Here is a 19,122-nt window from a genome sequence, read left to right on the forward strand (position 1 = left end):
TTACCATCCTAACTAGCGGGGATACGGAGGCCCCCGGAGCTGTAGTTTCCCGGGGTATACCAAGACTACAGTGGCGTCACGTGACAGAGAGGGTTAATACCATCTGGCCCTCACTAAGGGTTAATACCACCTGACCCTGGGCTCCTAGCCCCAAGAACCAAGTAGCTAACCATCAAGCACATGTGTGTGGCCGTGGGACTCACCCTCCCTGGTCACCACAAATATATTGCATTTTTTTTTTTTGCGGGGGGTACTGCATTAAGGGAGTTTTGGATAGGTAAAGTATCCACCACTCATATTAGCCCAACCTCCAGGTCTGAATTAAAAAGTTTATCACAGTGATGCCTAGTACACACGACTGGGATTCCCGAGGGGAAAAGGTCTGTCGGAAATCCCGAGTGGTAAACCGAGAACCTGCTCTCTACTTTTCCCCCTGTACAGATGATCGGTTTTCTCGTCGGGAAAACTCAGATGAGAGCTTTTCATCGGGAATCCCGACCGTGTTTATGCTCCATCTGAGTTTTTCCCCACAGGAAAACTGCCCAAAATGTCAGTTTCTGCTACACGGCGGGTTCGGCAGTTTTCCCTTCTGAAGAACTGCGAGGGAGCATACACACGGCCGGGATTCCCAGCCAAAAGCTCTCCTCGCAGTTTTCCCATCGGAAAACCCGATGTGTACATACATCAGACCATCAGGCCACTTCAGCTGTGAACCGATGGAAATGCCCCGTCGGACCATTCTCATCGGTTTGGAACGACCGTGCATACGCGGCCTAAATGGCACTTTCAAAACATGCTGAAACTATCACTGGATTAGCCAACGACAATGTGTACCCACCCTTAGCAGTTATGTAATACATGACAGAAGGAGTTTTTCAACAGCAGAAGGAATGCACTATTAACAGGATCATATAGGAAGAAAATAAGTTAGATCCTTTTAAAGAACTGTGAATTTTGGACATTGACCTAGTACCTGTATTCCTATTTTCATGGCAATTTCTCGTAGTGATGGTAAGTCACAATCATCAGAAAATGCAGCAACATGCCCCCTTGATAATTTTGTGTCATAAAGTTCTTGAATATCACCTGTGAATGATGAAAACAAAAATAGTTGAGTATATTTTAAGGGAGGATTTGCAAGCAAAGTATTTAAACTAATTCTAAAAAAAATGTAAAGTCTTTTCAAGGGTGATTTTTTATTTATTTTTGTTTAGATGAAAGATTCGATCTTCCGCAATGAAAAGGGAAAATGTATTATCATACTTACCGTAATTTTCCTTTCCTGATGGACTCCATGGCAGCCTACGTGTGGGTTAATCCCGCCTCCTCTCCAATGTGATAGGACCCCATACCCATAAAAGTTAACTCACCAATAGTCTCAGTGTTCCGTAACTATCCCGACTCCATAATTTCAGGGTGGGAACTTCGTCTGCCATGGAGTCCATCAGGAAAGGAAAATTACGGTAAGTATGATAATAAATTTTCCCTTTTCCTGACTGACTCCATGGCAGCCTACGTGTGGGAAATAACTAGCCAAACACACGGGTGGGTATGCTGAACAGAAATATATTTTAATTTGTCCCGTCAGCCGACAAGACTGATAAACCAAAATTCACAGAAGAAAGTGCTGCAGGTTCAACACAGTAATGGGACATAAAGGTGTTTATAGAAGACCAGGAGGCCGCTCTACAAATGACGTCTGGCGCCACATGACGGGCTGCTGCCCAGGAAGCTGCCATCCCTCTGGTGGAGTGAGCTGTTACCACCTGCGGAGGAGCCAAGCCCTTTGCACAATAAGCCTGTTGTATCGTCTGGACGATCCAGGATGCGATTGTTCTTGAAGATGCTTTTTTCCCTTTGTTCTTGCCTGAATGCAGGATGAACAGGTGATCAGAACGTCTGAATGTAGATGTAACTTGAAGATATTCAGTGAGTATCTTGCCCATGTCCAGAGGGTGAGTCTCGTCAGAATCTGGGGTTTTAAAGGTAGGGAGAACTACTTCCTGATTCTCATGGAAAACCGACGAGACCTTCGGTTTGGAGCCCAGCATAGGTATCAGAACCACTCTGTCTGGAAAAAAGGTGAGAAACGGCTCCTTGTGACCCAGAAAACCGATCTCAGACACTCTCTTGGCCGAGGTGATGGCGACCAGAAAGGCTACTTTGGCTGAAAAGTTCTTCAACGAGGACGGGGAGGGCCCCGACATACTAAGTCCATTCAGGAAGTCAAGTACTAGCGGGAGATCTCATTTGGGAATCTTGGCTTCCTCAGAGGTCTCAGTCTTGAAGCTCCACAAAAAAACTGTTTGATTAGTGGATGAGCTGCCCAAGGAATTCCAGAGAAGGCTGATAGTGCTGAGATTTGAACTCTTAGTGAGCTTACAGACAAGGGAAGGTCTAGCCCTGATTGAAGAAAGCTTAGGATGTTTTGGATTTCTGGGTTCTTGAAAGAACTGCCTGTGGTTAAAGAAAATTCCACAAATTTAGACCATATTCTACCATACACTTTATTTGTGCTTACTTTCCTTGAGCTCATAAGGGTAGAGATCACCCGAGAGGCGCAGCCAAGGGATTCTAGCCTTTCCCTCTCAAGAACCAGACCGCTAGTTTCATTTGAGCCGGACAGGGATGGAGGAGTGTCCCTTGGGAGAGAAGGTCTGGTCTGAATGGTATTAGAATTGGGTCCTAAAGACTCAGCTGGACCAGAAGAGGGAACCATGGCCTGTTCGGCCAGTATGGAGCCACCATTGTAATTTCTACTTCTTCCGCTAGAAGTCTCTTCAGGAATTTCAGAATTATTGGGATCGGGGGAAAGGCGTACGCCCTCTGAAACCACCACCGATCCGTTAGGGCATCCGTCCCGATTGCTTGGCTGTAGTAACCCCTCGTGTAGAATTTCTTCAATTTGGCATTGTTCGGGGAAGCAAAGAGATCCACTTGGGGATTGACTCCCAGGGACAAGATCCAACGGAAGGACTGATCGTGGAGAGACCATTCGTTGACGTCCACCTGAGTTCGTGACAGGAAATCCGCTTGGGAGTTCTGAATGCCTGGAATGAAAACAGCCGTCAGGTTGACCAGGTTCATTTGGGCCCATTTCATAATGGGCTTGACTTCCTGAAGAAGGGAAGAGCTCCGAGTCCCGCCTTGTCTCTTGACATATGATACTGCTGTGGTGTTGTCCATCCTTAGTATTACTGACTTTCCCTTCAGAAGTTGTGAAAAGGACTGTAGGGCACACCAGGCCGCTCGAAGCTCCAGGGTGTTCGAGCCTGGATTGTGGATGCGAGCGTCCCACCTGCCTTGCGCCATGCTTGTGCCGCACAGGGCCCCCCAACCGGAGCCACTGGCATCTGTCGTCACTGTGACCCAAGAAACTGGAGCGATAGAGTGACAATTCAGCAGATTCTTCGGTTGAAGCCACCAGAAGAGGCTGCCCCTCATTGACGTTGAAATGTGGATCCGTTGACTCATGCTCCCTGACCTCCACTGCCTGAGAAAGCCGGATTGGAAGGGACGTAGCCTCCATAGCGCCCATTTCACCATTGGTGTTGTGGATACCATTGTCCCAATGATCTTCAAGCATTGATGAGCTCTTAGATGGCGAGTACTCAAGGCCCGGGAAATCCTCTCCTGAATTACCGGAATCTTCTCTACTGGTAGAGAGATGGTCTTCCTTACCGTGTCGAATTGAGCCCCTAGATAGGTTAGACACTGAGTTGGCTCTAGATGGCTTTTTGCCAGGTTCAGGAGCCACCAGAATTCGAACAAGGTCGAGATGACCTGATCCCTCTGTGCCAAGAGAAGAGTTTTGTCTTGGGACAGGACCAGGAGGTCGTCCAGATAATGATACAAACAAATCTTCTTCAGCCTGATGAGAGCTACCAGTGCCAAAAGAACTTTGGTGAAGACCCGTGGGGATGTTGTTAGGCCGAAGGGTAGGCACACGAACTGAAGGTGTTCCTGGTTGACATAGAACCTGAGGTACTTGTGCAGCTCTGCTGCTACTGGGACGTGGAAATAGGCATCCTTTAGGTCCATGGAAATCATCCAGTCACCCGGCTGTATTGCTTGTTGGATGGTTGATAGAGTTTCCATTTTGAACTTTTTGTGTGTTATAAATTTGTTAAAATATGTCAAGTCTATGACTGGGCGCCAGGTACCGTTCTTCTTCTGCACTAAGAAGAGAGGGGAGTACACCCCAAGAAACTGTTCGTCTTTTGGGACGTGTATCACCGCCCCTTGAATCTTGAAACTTTGGACAGGGAGGACTGGAAAAGGACCATGCGTGTCCTGAGGTCACGGTCTTGATGACCCAAAAGTCCTTGATTGAGGCCGCCCAGACGTGCCGATAAAGGAGTAGACGAGCTCCCACACGATCCGCTTGGGCGGGCGTTGTCTCAAAAAGATTTCCCCTTGTCGCGTCCAGTTGACGCCTGAGTAGTTGAAGTAGGTTTGCGGTAGGAACCTCTACCTCTGCTCCAATTCCTTCTGTAGTTTCCGCCAGGTCTGTAAGCGCGAGCTTCCCTAGCGCGGTCCGGGCTGTATCGCCGAAATTGAGGTATTTTTCTTCCTGTTTGGCGCTTGTCCTGAGGAAGGAAACCAGACTTGCCACCCGTGGCTTTGGAGATGGCATCATCCAGCTTGTTGCCAAACAGGGTTGACCCTTCGAAGGGAATCTTGCACCAGTTCTGCTTCGATGATGGGTCAGCAACCCAGGGGCGTAGCCAGAGGGCCCTTTTCGCGGTCACAGAAGAAAGCATAATCCTAGCTAATAGGCGGATTAGGTCAACAGAGGCTTCACCCAGGAATGCGACCGCCAGTTTTAGCTCTGCAGTGGCTGAGTTCTTGGCTAGTTCTTCAGAGACGCCTTTGAGGAAAGAATCAACGTTTTCCGTCCAGGCTTCCATGGCCTTTGATAACGCCACTAAGGCTAGAGCCGGTCTGCACGCTGTGCCTGCTAGGCCATAAATTCTTCTAAGGTCCTGGTCCATTCTTCTGTCCAGGCCATCCTTGAAAGAGACGGAGTCAGCAATAGGTAGTGTGACGTGTTTAGCTAGTCTCGTTACTGCCGCATCTACTAGAGGAACATTCTCCAGATATTTGACCTCTTCCTGTTTGAAGGGATAGAGCCTTGAGGCTTTGTTAGCCATGGAAGATTTTTTTTCACCTTGCTCCATTCCTCTTCAAAGATACCCTTCAGTTCAGTCAGGAACGGGAACGTAGGGCGTTCTTTCCCCAAGCGCTTAAAATATTTTTTCTGCTTGGCTGGAGAAGCGGGTTGTTCCTCCCATAAGAGAGCCTCTTTAATCGCTTTGACGAGTGGCGTCACCTGCGCGAAGTCAAATTCTAAGCCTTCTTCGTCACTCTCTAGGTCACCCTCAGGAAAAGCCGGAGTGGAGGCTTGAGGCCGGGAAGGACCTGGATCTTCGAGGATCTCCAAGTTTGGAGAAACAGACCCGTCAGTGTTGGTCTGAATCTGCGTGTGGGGCATATTCTCTCTTAGAGTTCGTTGAACCACACGTTCCACCAGAGACCCGATACGATGACCTTCAGTCTCTTTTTCCCTGACCGCATGGGCGTAGCATCGATCGCACAATGACTTGCCCTCAGGGACACGAGTGTCACATCCCCAGCAGGCTCTGCGATCAGAGCGACTATCATGGCGGTGGGAACGGTGTCTTGAGGAGGAATGTGAGCTTCTCCTCCGGTGGGAAGAAGTAGATGGAGATCTACGCTTGGACCTCGACTTTGAAGAAGAAGAAGTGCGTTGCGGTCTGGCAAGGTCTTCCGGTTCTGGATTGGAAGGGCTAAATAAAAAACATTTAGGGAGGAAACTGTCAACACACATGAAAATGTGACTAGCAGCCCCTAACCCGAACCCTTTCCCGCACATACCTTGTGCGTGAGGGCTGGCCGCCTGTAGATGGTGACTGGTCCATAATTCCCGGACCTGCGTGTAAAGGGTGACGCTAATTCGGAACCAAAAAGGAACCTATGGTGCCGAACAATACAAAAGAACATGAGTATACTGCCCCTTTAAGAGTAAGAAATTCTTATTTCATCTGTGTGTTTTTTTTTTTTTTAAATAAATAAATAAATAAATAAATAAATAGAACCAATTAAATAAAATGAATGCATACAAATAAATTAAATTTAGAATTAAAATAGAACATAAATGAACAATCAATTGGAATAGACAATGTAATGTAGTAAGTACACAGCAAGGCAATGGTAAAATCAATTTAGCCAGAAGCAAAGGATTTCTCACTGACCTGACAGCTTTAGCAGAGTAGCACAGACGGTCAATCAGCTGCTCGCCTGTAGGGAAACCCAATGTACACAGGCCAGCAGCTGATTTTAAAAGGCCCGCCGGTGACGTCACACGTCCTCCACGTACGCGCCTGCGCAGTGGACCGCGAACCCACGGCGCCTGCGCGGCCGCCGCGGGAACCGACGGACTGCGCATGCGCGACCAAGCCTCGCTCCGGGAGTGGGTACAGCGCATTGCGCGGGGCTCAGGCGATGGGGAACCAGGAAGCCACAGGCGTGCTGGAACGCAGAAGCGTTCCAGCCGCCACATACAAACGATAGACAACATATATAAACAAATAGGCGACTGCCATGGAGGTAAAAGTAAAGATGGACCTTGCCAGCCGAATCCTGTCTTCAGCACACGCCACAGCACACAACCAGATATGCTGGGCAAGCTCTCCACCCGCCCATGGCTGGGATCCGAGCTGCACCGCTTTAAAGTGTGCTCTTTTCATTCCTTGAAATATGACCTTGATCCATGGAGGAGGAAAAAAAAGGAACACTGAGACTATTGGTGAGTTAACTTTTATGGGTATGGGGTCCTATCACATTGGAGAGGAGGCGGGATTAACCCACACGTAGGCTGCCATGGAGTCAGTCAGGAAAGAATTTATTTGCCGAAGGCACAGAACCTGGAATGAAGACTAAGCGAAGATGGGAGCGCCTGGGACCTGCCAGATCGATCATAGCGCAGTGCTGGATGGCACGGTTTGACAGATAATGCCACGTACACACGATCGGAATTTCCGACAAGAAAACCATGGATTTTGGCCTGAATGTTGGCTCAATCTTGTGTCGCATGCACGCAGTCACACAAATGTTGTCGGAAATTCCGACCATCAAGAACGCGGTGACGTACAACACTACGACGAGCCGAGAAAAAATAAGTTCAATGATTCTGAGCATGCATAGGATTTTTGCGCGTCGGAATTGCATACAGATGATTGGAATTTCCAACAAGAACTTTTGCCGTCTGAAAATTTGAGAACAAGCTCTCAAATTTTTGCTGTCGGAAACTCTGACAGAAAATGTCCGATGGTGCCTACACACGGTCGGAATTTCCGACCAAAAGCTCACATCGAACTTTTCTTGTCGGAAATTAAGATTGTGTGTACGCGGCATTAGTGTGCCTAAATACGCTAAGACAAAACAGAATGGCGCACGAGAGGCTACCGAAACACACTCATTAAAATCAGCCAAATGGCTACCCACACTCATATAAAGATCAATAGGCATGTAATAGTATAATACTGTGGTGACTCAGCAAGTCCCCAGGTCCCCGGTGGATGGTGGTGTGTAGATGTTATTGCCATTTAGATCTGATGAAGAAGTGGATACTTTGAAACGTTATCTCCATGTTCTGATGTCACTTCCAATGCGACTCCGAGTACATTCCATGCTGGTTCCGAGACAACGAGATGGATGTTCCTCTCCTCTCGTGTTAACATCTACACACCACTATCCATCGGGGACCCGCTGAGTGACCACAGTAATATACTAATATGCGTATTGATCTTTTATATAAGTGTGAGTAAAAGTGTGAGTAGCCATTTGGCTAATTTTAATCAAATATACCATTTGTTGCATCTTCTGCTGCACTTAGTTTTTGGCTATTCTACCATTGCCATAATATGCTAATATGCTGTGCACACTAGCACATTATGGCATAACCCACCTGGGGGCCCCAAAAAAGAAGAAACGACAGCAAACTTAAAATTTTATCTTTTCTCAGTTTAAACATTTGATGGTTTCTATTTTTAATTGTGAATGAAATATAGGTATGTGAGATTTGCAAATCATTGCATTCTGTGTTTTTTTTTATTTATTATTAATTGGTGTTGTATACGTGTTGATGTTTTGTTTCTGTCTAAAGTTTGTAATTTTATACAATATACAGTATTTCCATAGTGTCAACCATTTTTGCTATTTACATATGCTGGCTCTTTTGCAGTGCTAGACAGTGGTTGTTCTTGTGTTGAATGGGATAATTTAGGTGGTTATTCTTCAAACTTCTTTACTTAACACAACAACAAAAATATACAATAGAAAGCATAAAAATTACTTAATTGTAAACACTGGGCCAGATTCAAGAAGCAATTGCGCCTGTGTAACCATAGGTTACACAGCGCAATTGCTTACTTGCTCCGGCGTAGCGAATGCTCCTGATTCAGGAACATTGCTACGCCGACTGCAGCCTAAAATCTGCGTGGCATAAGGCTCTTATGCCACGCAGATTTTAGGCTGCATTCTTGCGTTGGCCGCTAGGGGGCGCTCCCATTGTGATCTGTGTATAGTATGCAAATTGCATACTAACACCGATTCACAACGTTGCGCGAGCCCTGCGTACGCAAATTACGTAGTTTTTTGCGGACGTCGGGTTTCGCGTAAGGTTACACATCCTAATAGCAGGCGCAGCCAATGCTATAGGATACCCACGTTCCCGCGTTGCGATATTTAAAATCTACGTTGTTTGCGTAAGTGAATCGTGAATGGCGCTGGACGCCATTCACGTTCACTTTGAAGCAAATGACGTCCTTGCGACGTCATTTGCCGCAATGCACGTCGGGAAAGTTTCCCGACGGAGCATGCGCTCTACGCTCGGCGCGGGAGCGCGCCTAATATAAATGATTCCCGCCCCTGGCGGAATCATTTACATTGCGCACGCTTACGCCGGGCAATTTTGCCGGCACGCCCTTGCAATTTACGGAGCTACTGCTCCGTGAATCGAGGGCAGCGCAAAATATTTGCGGGGGCGCAGGGCAAAATCGTTGCCCTGTGCCTCCGCAAATAAAGCGCAAATGTACCTGAATCTGGGCCCTTGCAATTATGCTTTATACAATCTCTTTAAGAGAAGCTGCTATGATCACAATTTCCATTTTTTTTTATTTCAGAAACGTACTGGAACAAGCAAGTATTATCCTTAGCATGCAATGACGCTTGCGTTACTTATGCAACTCATGTTTTTATTTTAATTTTTATAAGTATTTTATTGTACTTTCAAACGCACATCAACATTCCAAAATAAATCTTATATATAGCAGCACATACTGTATGTAGATGGGTGTATACGTTGGTAAGGCATAGAATTAGGTAAGGTGACAACACATATAAACAGGCTTAATAAAAAGGTAGGGTTTCCTCTAGAAAAGTATGGGGTGCATGCAGTAGATTTGGATATGGTCCCATGTCGTCCCATGTAAAATGTCCTTGTTTGCATCCAGTGTGTTAGGCTTGGAGATAAGAAATAAGTAGCTTGAACCATTTGTAGATGGGAGGGACAAGTAGGGTTTTTGGCAACCGTGTGTAATTCCTTTGGCCTGAGTGTCCAGTGAGGTTTGGTAGGCTTGCGCCCTTATAGATGCTTGAAGCACCAGGTGTGTATTGGGGGTTGGGTTGGGAAAGTGATTGTTATAGATATGAGAAGGGGGGAAATGAAAGAGTGAACGTGGGTGCTACATAGAACCAGGATTGTATAGCGAAATGGGGTAAAAAAAAAAGGGGTAGGGATGTGACATGAGGGTATATGAAGATGGACCTCTGCTAAAGGTTCATTTTTTATTTTCTAAATAGGTTCCTTTAAGCTAGTGCATTGTTGGTTCACTTACCTTTTCCTTTGATTTCCCTTCTAAAGGTTTTTTTTCTTTGTTTGAATTTCTCACTTCCTGTTCCTCCTCAGTAAGCTTGCCCCCATCATCTGAGCCGTTCTGGCTGGGGGTTAGTCAGCCAGGACAGCTTACTGAGGAGTAACAGGAAGTGAGAAATTCAAAACGAAAAAGAAAACAAAGAAAAAAAACATTTAGAAGGGAAATCAAAGGAAAAGGTAAGTGAACGAACAATGCACTAGCTTAAAGGAACCTATTTAGAAAATAAACAACGGCTAGATTCAGGTAGACTTACGGCGGGCGTATCAGTAGATACGGCGTCGTAAGTCCGAATCCGTGCCGTTGTATATTTAAGCGTATTCTCAAATTGAGATACGCTTAAATGTTGCTAAGATACGACCGGCGTAAGTCTCCTACGTCGTCGTATCTTAGCTGTCTATTTACGCTGGCCGCTAGGGGCGTGTACGCTGATTTACGCCTAGAATATGTAAATCAGCAAGATACGTCTATTCACGAACGTACGTACGGCCGTCGCAGTAAAGATACGCCGTTTACGTAAGGTGTTTTCAGGCATAAAGATAAACCACCAAAAACATGGCGCAGCCAATGTTAAGTATGGACGTCGGACAGCCATCGAATTTTTCACGTTTTACGTCGTTTGCGTAACTCGTCCGTGAATGGGGCTGGACGTAAGTTACGTCTACGTCGAAAGCATAGACTTTTTGCGACGTGATTTTGAGCATGCGCACTGGGATACTTTCACGGACGGCGCATGCGCCGTTCGTTCGAAGCGTCATTTACGTGAGGTCATGATTAATTTACATAAAACACGCCCACCTCTTCCACATTTGAATTATGCCGCCGCAACTTACGGAGCAAGTGCTTTGTGAATACTGCACTTGCCCATCTAAATTGCTGCGGCGTAGCGTAAATAACATACGCTACGCCTGCGGAAAGTTAAGCCGCCGTACGTGAATCTAGCCACAAACCTTTGCAACCCCTTTAAGGCCCCATACACACGAGAGGATTTATCCGCGGATACGGTCCAGCGGACCGTATCCGCGGATAAATCCTCTCGAGGATTTCAGCAGATTTCTATGCGATGGCGTGTACACACCATCGCATTGAAATCCGCGCCGAAATCCTCTGGCGATGACGTGTCGCGCCGTCGCCGCGATTATGACGCGGCGACGGGCGCGACGCTGTCATATAAGGAATTCCACGCATGCGTCAAATCATTACGACGCGTGCGGGGAATCCCTTTGGACGGATGGATCCGGTGAGTCTGTACAGACGAGCGGATCCATCCGTGGGATCCGATTCCAGCAGATAGATATTCTGTGCATGTCGACAAATATTTATCTGCTGGAATTCGGAAATATCCACGGATAAATATCCGCCGGAGTGTACACACCTTAGAATCTATCCACTGAAACCCATTCGATGGGATTTATCTGCGGATAGATTCTATGGTGTGTACGGGGCCTTAGACATTAAACTGATGTTTTAGATGCCAAATAAAAGTCAATAATTCACATGATCTTTACGTTATTAATATTAAAAAGAAACCCACCTAATACAATGATATCATCATCCAGATAAATGACTTTCTCGTGTTCCTGGGTGAGCAGTGGCAGGTAGAAACGCACAAAGTTCAGCTTTGTGAAAAAAATAAAACAAAATCCATAAATTAGGAAACCATAAAACTGCTAATAATATTACAGTTTTTACAAACATATCACAGCTCCAATTAGGCTTATCAATTAAACTTTTTGTAATAGGAGCCTTTGAGTATTTATTGCTTCGTAAGGTAGCAAGTCTGAAATCCTCTCTCTTTAAGCACTACAGCCTCCAGCAGTCTTTACATCTAAAACACTCCTGGGTGAATGCATGGTTGCCTGCCACACATAAAATGCTTCTTCTCTTTGGCCCCTAATGCCTAGTACTCAGGATTAGAAAATTGTATGTATTTTTTTGTTTTCTCAGAAAAGAAAAAACTTTCTATAAATAAAGATTAAAAATAAAACGGACGATCATTCGTCCTATATTCTCACTGTGTGTACAAGGCTTTAGCCACTACTATATGCTGCAGTGATACCATTTAGGGCTCAAGTCCTATGGGAATGCGTGGGAATGGAGTTCCTGCACTTTTTTCACAGCAGGAACTCAGTTCCCTTTGCAGGACTAGAGCAGCCGAGAGCATCCGAGCCGCCCGAGCCAATCCTTCACTAAGCGGCGATGCCCAGCTCGAGTCACTGTCAGGGGCAGGCGAACCTTAGTAATCCTTTATGTTACTGGCCGCTTCCTCTATATGGATTCATAGGGTAGTGTGCGGGTATTCCGTCACTTTCTCGATGCCGCAATGTCTCCTGGGAGCTTTTGTCATTGTTCCCAAGAGACATTGCGGAGGTCTGCCGCGAGTTATCGCGGGATTTAGAAAGAAGTTGCTTCTTTTCTCAAAAAAAAAACAAAACCATACGGTTTAGTAATTATGCATATGAGTATGTCATTTTTTTTTTTTTTTGGTGGGGGAGTGCATCTTGGGTGGGAGTTCCCACACTTTTTTCCCCAGGACTTGACCCCTGATACCATTACTGTATCATGTAGTGATGTAAGAGCATCAACACTCCTGTGGTCTGTAATGCTTGAAGACAGCAGATTTTCGAACGGTCGCCTGCTGGAGAGGAAAGTATTCAGAGGCTTCTATTGCATTGAACATTTTTGAGTGGCTTTAAAGTGAAATAATGTAATGGCCGCTAAATACACCAAATTATCAGTGACAAAAAAAACCTGTTCCAAAATATCCACATTAAAATAAAGTGATCCAATGGGTGTCTGCAGGTTACCTAAAGAAATACAGGGTAACCATGTGTTCATTTGCTCTCTGTCTTCCCATGTATGAGTCTCTTCCAAAAATAAGTCAAAAAGTGGGGTAAAGTCTAGCCAAAAGATTGTATGACATGACCTTATCCTATACTATTTGTAGTTTCCCCGCTGTCAGAATACAATAGGGCAGAGGGAGGGATTGCCCCACCCACATTGAGTGTGTGGATACAGGGATCAAGTTATTTTCTTTCATTCAACACGCTGGTTGAACAAAAAAAAAAGAGGCTCAGGAGGAGTCGCGGTACTATGCAATGTTAGTACTGCAACCTCCCCTGCTTTTGTGTTTTGACAAGGGGGATAGCCCCCCCACCAGGACACTCCGGGCAGTGCTCTCACCGATTGGCTGAGAGCGCTGATCAGGAGCTGACTGACAGACCTTTTTCATTGGATACCGGCTGCAGTACACACAGGCTGAATGTCGGCTAGTTTCTATTGAAACAGCCGATACCGCCTGACATTTGGCCCGTATGTACTAGGCTTTAGGCTGAACAATATGCAATCTGATTGTACAATCTTCTTTAGACCCACCAAAAAGTATGTATTGGAAGGGTCCACCTAACTATCTACTGATTGATTGGATAGTTCAAGTAGGATCTATTACCTATTAGTTTGGTAGATGTAAATTTGATTGTACAATGATTGTACATTCAGACTGTAACGTGTATGGCGACCCTTATAGCTCGTACACACAATCCAAAAATCAGATGACAGAACGTCCGTTTTTTTTGCATGCTAGTCCCATATCGAAAATAGAGAGGTTACTTAAGGTACGAAAATTCTCGTACGACAGAATAAAAAATTAGGAGTGATGTCATAATGTTGTAATGTATTTTCGGACGACAACTGTACTTATTAAATGGAAAATCGTACGATCTGGTATCATACGAGAATTTTTGTGTTTGACCGATCGGATAATATCGAATGAACTGACGTAATCTGCTCTCGAAAGCTCTGTACCAACAATCCGATTATCGTACAATCGTTTTGAATGTGGTATTTTTCGTCCGATTTTTGGATTGTGTGTACGGGCCATTCATCTGTTACACTTGACTATTACAGCAAAATAAAACACATTTGTAATAAATTTAAGGTCTAGCACACCTGCCATATAGAAAAATTGCAAGCATTCACCATTTGTATGCAATACGTGTTTCTATTTCATACATCATATGTACTTAAGGCTACTTTCACACTGAGGCCTTTGCACAATAAAAATAGCGCTGTCAAACGCCTTGAAAGTGCCTCTCTGTTCAATCCAATGTGAAAGCCCGAGGGCTTTCACACTGGAGCGGTGCGCTAGCCGCATCTTTGCAGCGCTGTGAGAGCAGTGTATACACTGCTCCTAAAGTGCCCCTGCCCATTGAAACCAAGGGTCAGCGCCTCCAAACCGCTGGCAAAGCGCTGCTGCAGCAGTGCTTTGTAGGCGGTTTTAACCCTTTTTCGGCCGCTAGTGGGGTTCAAAAGCACCCCTTTAGCAGCCGAAAAGTGCAGCAAAAATTACGGTAAAGCACCCCGCAACGCTCCAGTGTGAAAGTAGCCTTAACTAAGAGAAAATTGGCAGTGTAATGCATTTGGTGTATCGGCTTACTGGTTGAAGAAGTTCTGGGAAAGCTGTATCAGGGCGAATTTTTCCTTTAAGGACCATTGGGTTAAATTCTACAATCTTAAATCTAATATCAGACAGCTGAGTGCCTTCAATCCATTTCCTAAAACAAAATCAAAATTGTCACAATTAAAAAATAACTGAGCCTGAGGACTATATAGCATACAAAAGCTTGTTTGTAGGCTCAATACCTAAAGTTTTAGGCCTCATTCACATGGGTGTACTTGTGTACTTGTGGCATGTGATGGCCACATTTTTCTGCATGGGATGCACAGGTGCATCCGCGAGTATGCAGTCCCATTTATGTTCACTGGGATGCAGCAGTTGCAGGGACATGGAGGCTGTGCCCAATTAGATATCCACGTGGGTGTGTGTCCCTAAATGCAGACAGTGTGGGACATGCACCTGTCCTGCACCCACATGAATGTCAAACTAAGAAGCAGTGGCTGTGTCTGGGATACATGGAACACCTGTGCATTAGCATATTTCAGCCTTTCAAAGGCTTTGACAGTCTGCAGCTGGTGGTGGGAGCATGAAAATGCTGGGATTGGACGCACAGGGGCTAAACACCCAATGTGCATGTTGATTGTTGACTAAGGGCCAGATTCACAAAAGGGATACGACGGCGTTTCTCCTGATACACCGTCGTATCTCTGTTTCTATCTATGCGACTGATTCATAGAATCAGTTACGCATAGATATCCCTAAGATCCGACAGGTGTAATAGTTTTACACTGTCGGATCTTAGGATGCAGTACCGCGGCCGCCGCTGGGGGGAGTTTGCGTCGTAAACCAATGTCGGGTATGCAAATTAGGAGTTACGGCGGATCCACGACGGTTTTTCGCGTTCACTACGTCGCCGCTAGTCTAGTTTCCCGTCGCAAAGTTACACTTTTTTTTTGGTGCCTTAACTTTAGTCAGCAAGTGTATGTATTGTATGGCCGTCGTTCCCGCGTCGAAATTCAAAATTTAACGTCGTTTGCGTAAGCCTTCCGGGAATACGGAAGTACGCTACGCGCGTCGCCGTTCAAAAAAATGACGTCACGGCGCGCAAAGCACGGTGGGAGTTAGGAAACGGAGCATGCGCAGTAGGTCCGGCGCGGGAGAGCGCCTAATTTAAATGGCACACGCCCATTTGAATTGGCCCGCCTTGCGCCGGAGACCGCGGGCGTAGTTTTCATCGCAAGTGCTTGCTGAATCAGGCACTTGCGATGAAAAATTGAGGCGGTGTAACTTATCTAGGATAAGTTACTCCGCCGCGATTCTACGTGAATCTGGCCCAAAGGATCTTTCTTTTAATCATATGACTGTAATTTTCAAACATTTTAGTCCGAGGAACGATCGTACGATTTTCTTATTGTGTGTAAACAACTTTTGACAGCTGATACCGATCTTCCGAATGAAAATTTACGAAAGAGATAAACAGGTAACAGAACAAACATTTTTTGTTTAATGTGTATCATTTTTGTATGATCTTCAGGTGAGAAATATCAGATAGGAAACACTACGCATGATCAGACAAAGCCCTTGTCTTATGAAAATTTTGGTTATTTCTATTTCTCGGTTCCAACTTGCTGTGAAACATCGAGGAAAACCGGTTGAACATTTTCTTGTAGTGTGTACCTGTCTTAAAGTAAGCTACTACTGCAGAACAAACATTGGCTGTCCTCCATAGTCACCAATCAGTTTCTTATGTGTTTCTAATCTGCTAAAGTAAACTGGCATTTAGATGGTTGCTAGGGCAACATCAGTACTTTGTGTTTGCTTTTATAAATGTGACCCACTGTATTTGTTTATCGCTGTTTATTTTATAGTCTGATATAGATGGGTACTTACTTGATATGAACTAAACTGTTTCTTAGACCAATAATATAAAAGAGCACATTGGCATTAGTGTTGCTGTATATGCTATTAATTGCAGCAATAGTGCCCCCTATCCGGCCTGAAGGTGCACAAATGACAACAGGAATGACGTCCTCCTCTTCCACTTCCATTTCAGGATCTGGTAATAAAAAACATGAATATTAGAAATCATTTTATGTAACCAGTTACAGTGGGAGACTAGCTAATATAAAAATTTACAATTTTAATTGACACCCAACAAAATATGTTCCTAATTCTACACCTTTCTGTTTCATTAAAAATGTATTTAAATGTTTCATTAAATGTATTTAAAGCGGAGTTCCACCCAAAAATGGAACTTCCGCTTTTCAGAACCCTCCCCCCCTCCGGTGTCACATTTGGCACCTTTCAGGGGGGGTGCAGATACCTGTCTAAGGTATTTGCACCAACTCCCAGGCATAGACTCCTGTGGGAGTCACGCCAATCCCCCCCCCCCCCCCCCGCTGTCTCCTGGGAAACACACTGGACCAGTGAGGACAGGCCGCGCCGCTCGCACATGTGCAGTAGGGAACTGTGCAGTGAAACCGCAACGCTTCACTTCCTGATTCACTCACCGAGGATGGCGGCGGGGGCAGCCGAGTGATGAGGGATTACTCGGCCTCGGCTGCCAACGTTGCAGGCGCGCTGGACAGGTAAGTGTCCATTTTTTAAAAGTCAGCAGCTGCAGTACAGTATTTGTAGCTGCTGACTTTAAAAAAAAAATTTGGGTGGACCTCCGCTTTAAAGCGGAGTTCCACTCATTTTTCTGTTTGTTAAAAGTCAGCAGCTACACTTTTTGTAGCTGCTGACTTTTAATAAACACACACTTACCTGTCCCATGATCCAGCGATGCAGCCGCCCAAAGCTTCGCTTCTCTTCCTCTCCTCTCCATGGCACCGGAATTGCAAGCATGGGCACCCGGGTGTGACAGCTTGTGGATTCACAGCCGTATGCGTCCTGAATGGCCGAGCAATCTTCTAGGAGCAATCTTCTGGGACCTGTGATGTGTCCCAGAAGATTGCAGGGAGGGAGGGGGAGAGGAGGAGTCGCCTGGGTGGTGTGAGCGGTAGTAGGAGCTGTGTACCTGTCAAAACTAGGTAACCACTCCCCCTCAAAAAGAATTACATGCCAAATGGGGCATGTCAGGGGTGAACAGTCCTTATAGCGTAAGTTCCACTTTTGGGTGGAACTCCGCTTTAAGGATTTAAAAACATATATGACAGCAAGCACAATTCTAAGAAAGGAGGGTGCATACACAAGATCAGTGTACGATACAATAATAGCCTGGGATCGAGGAAGCCATGACTATATTTTCTCCAATAGAAAATCACATAAAACTTAATTGTGATTGTGACGGTATTGGTATGATATCCCCGTCAAGCATTCCCTCCTCTCCATACAAGAACATCACAGGATCCCCCACACATGAGTCAAGACTGGATGCTGGAACCAAGACACTTTATTGACACAAAAACTCAGCTTATATGTGGTTACAACCTGTTAGGAACGCCCCCCCTCACACAGTGGGGTTTCCCATACAGATTATAGGAGACAAGTCGGAGCCGACCATGCAGACACGTTTCTTTAGATAAAGACATCAGTGGAGTTAATTAATACACTGAAGCAATCAGAATAATTAACATACTACTTCTCTAATCATTTAGCCTGATGATACAATACTCATCTTTTAAGGGTAAACACAGATCTTCTTCACACAACACAATAGATCAATTAACCTTTAGAATAGTGAGGGGACATTAGCACGTCAATAACCTGTCAGAGGAATGAGTCACACATGAAATTCCTTTCTACCTCTACCCATATGGCTAGCAGGGAGCAGTAAACTGAGACATATAGGCAAATGTATCACAATGGCCCCCCTTTTGCTCCCTGCTCCGGCAAACCCGGTTGGACCTTCCCTGGTCCAGTAGGGTTGACGGGTTCAGAGCTTTTAGTCCGAGGTTAACTCCGTTTGGCATGACTGACCTCCCTTGGCAACTGCTTCAGACTCAGGTATGTCACCGGGTCGTCAGATCACACGCCGGTCAGTCCCCAAGTCTTTGTGCGATCTGCAAAGTCACCAGAAGTCAGTGTGAAGACAGCGAATGGGTCTGTGCGCCGCCGTCTAGGTGTCCCGCTATGGTAGGGGGCAGGTTATGGCTCTGAAGTGACAATCACAGGAGATTCATAAAAAGAAAAAGTTATATTTGTTGAAATGCTGTAGCACTGGTGCTCAGAGTCCGGGGGGGGGGAGGGGAATCAGGGCCCCATAAGGTCAGCCACCCCCTGCTCCCTCCGCAGCCGCCAGTTCTCCTCTTGGAGCTTCTCCAGCTCCATCTCCAGTTCATGGAGCCTGGGGGGGTCAGCCTGCTGTGACCTCAGGTGGTTGTTTTCCTCCTCCATGCGGCTTATGCACTCCTCCAGCTCCATGTACTCACGGATCAGCTCCTGCTTGCTCATGTCCTGCAGGCTCTCCACATGGTCCTTCATCATCAGGAACTGGGTGGTGGTGTAAGGGGCCACCGGTGGGCCCTTGGCGAACATCTCGGCCCGCATCTGGGACGCCCGCTGCGACTCCCTCTCCTCCAGTCGCTTCTTCTCCTCCCTGGTCAGCTTGTTATACGGCTTCCAGGACCTCTTCTTCTTGAAGGGTGGCCGGCGGTGCCTCTTTCTGCCCAGCTCCCTCCAGGGCCCCTCCGGCTCAGGGCTGGAGCCCATGACCAGCTGACAATGGTGTTCCCTGTTGTCCGTAATAGCAGATTGTACCATGAGGGCTTCGTAAGGGGTGCCCAATGGTTCTTCCCGACCCAGCTCCTGGGGATCCCAAGCCGAGTC

At 46.0% G+C, this 19,122-nt stretch overlaps 1 protein-coding gene across 1 annotated transcript in view; it reads right to left on the minus strand.

Moving 5' to 3' along the window:
- Nucleotides 1-19,122, minus strand: part of GLT8D2 (glycosyltransferase 8 domain containing 2) — a 55,423-nt gene that overhangs the window by 22,891 nt on the left and 13,410 nt on the right. Inside the window, exons 5-8 of the mRNA XM_040344253.1 lie at nt 16,243-16,408; nt 14,392-14,509; nt 11,491-11,575; nt 974-1,086 (exon numbers count right to left, since the gene is read on the minus strand). Of these exons, the coding sequence (XP_040200187.1) occupies nt 974-1,086; nt 11,491-11,575; nt 14,392-14,509; nt 16,243-16,408 (482 nt within the window). The remainder of the gene's footprint in view (nt 1-973; nt 1,087-11,490; nt 11,576-14,391; nt 14,510-16,242; nt 16,409-19,122) is intronic.

Source organism: Rana temporaria, chromosome 3 (assembly GCF_905171775.1).
Source record: "Rana temporaria chromosome 3, aRanTem1.1, whole genome shotgun sequence".
Classification (NCBI taxonomy): Eukaryota; Metazoa; Chordata; class Amphibia; order Anura; family Ranidae; genus Rana; species Rana temporaria.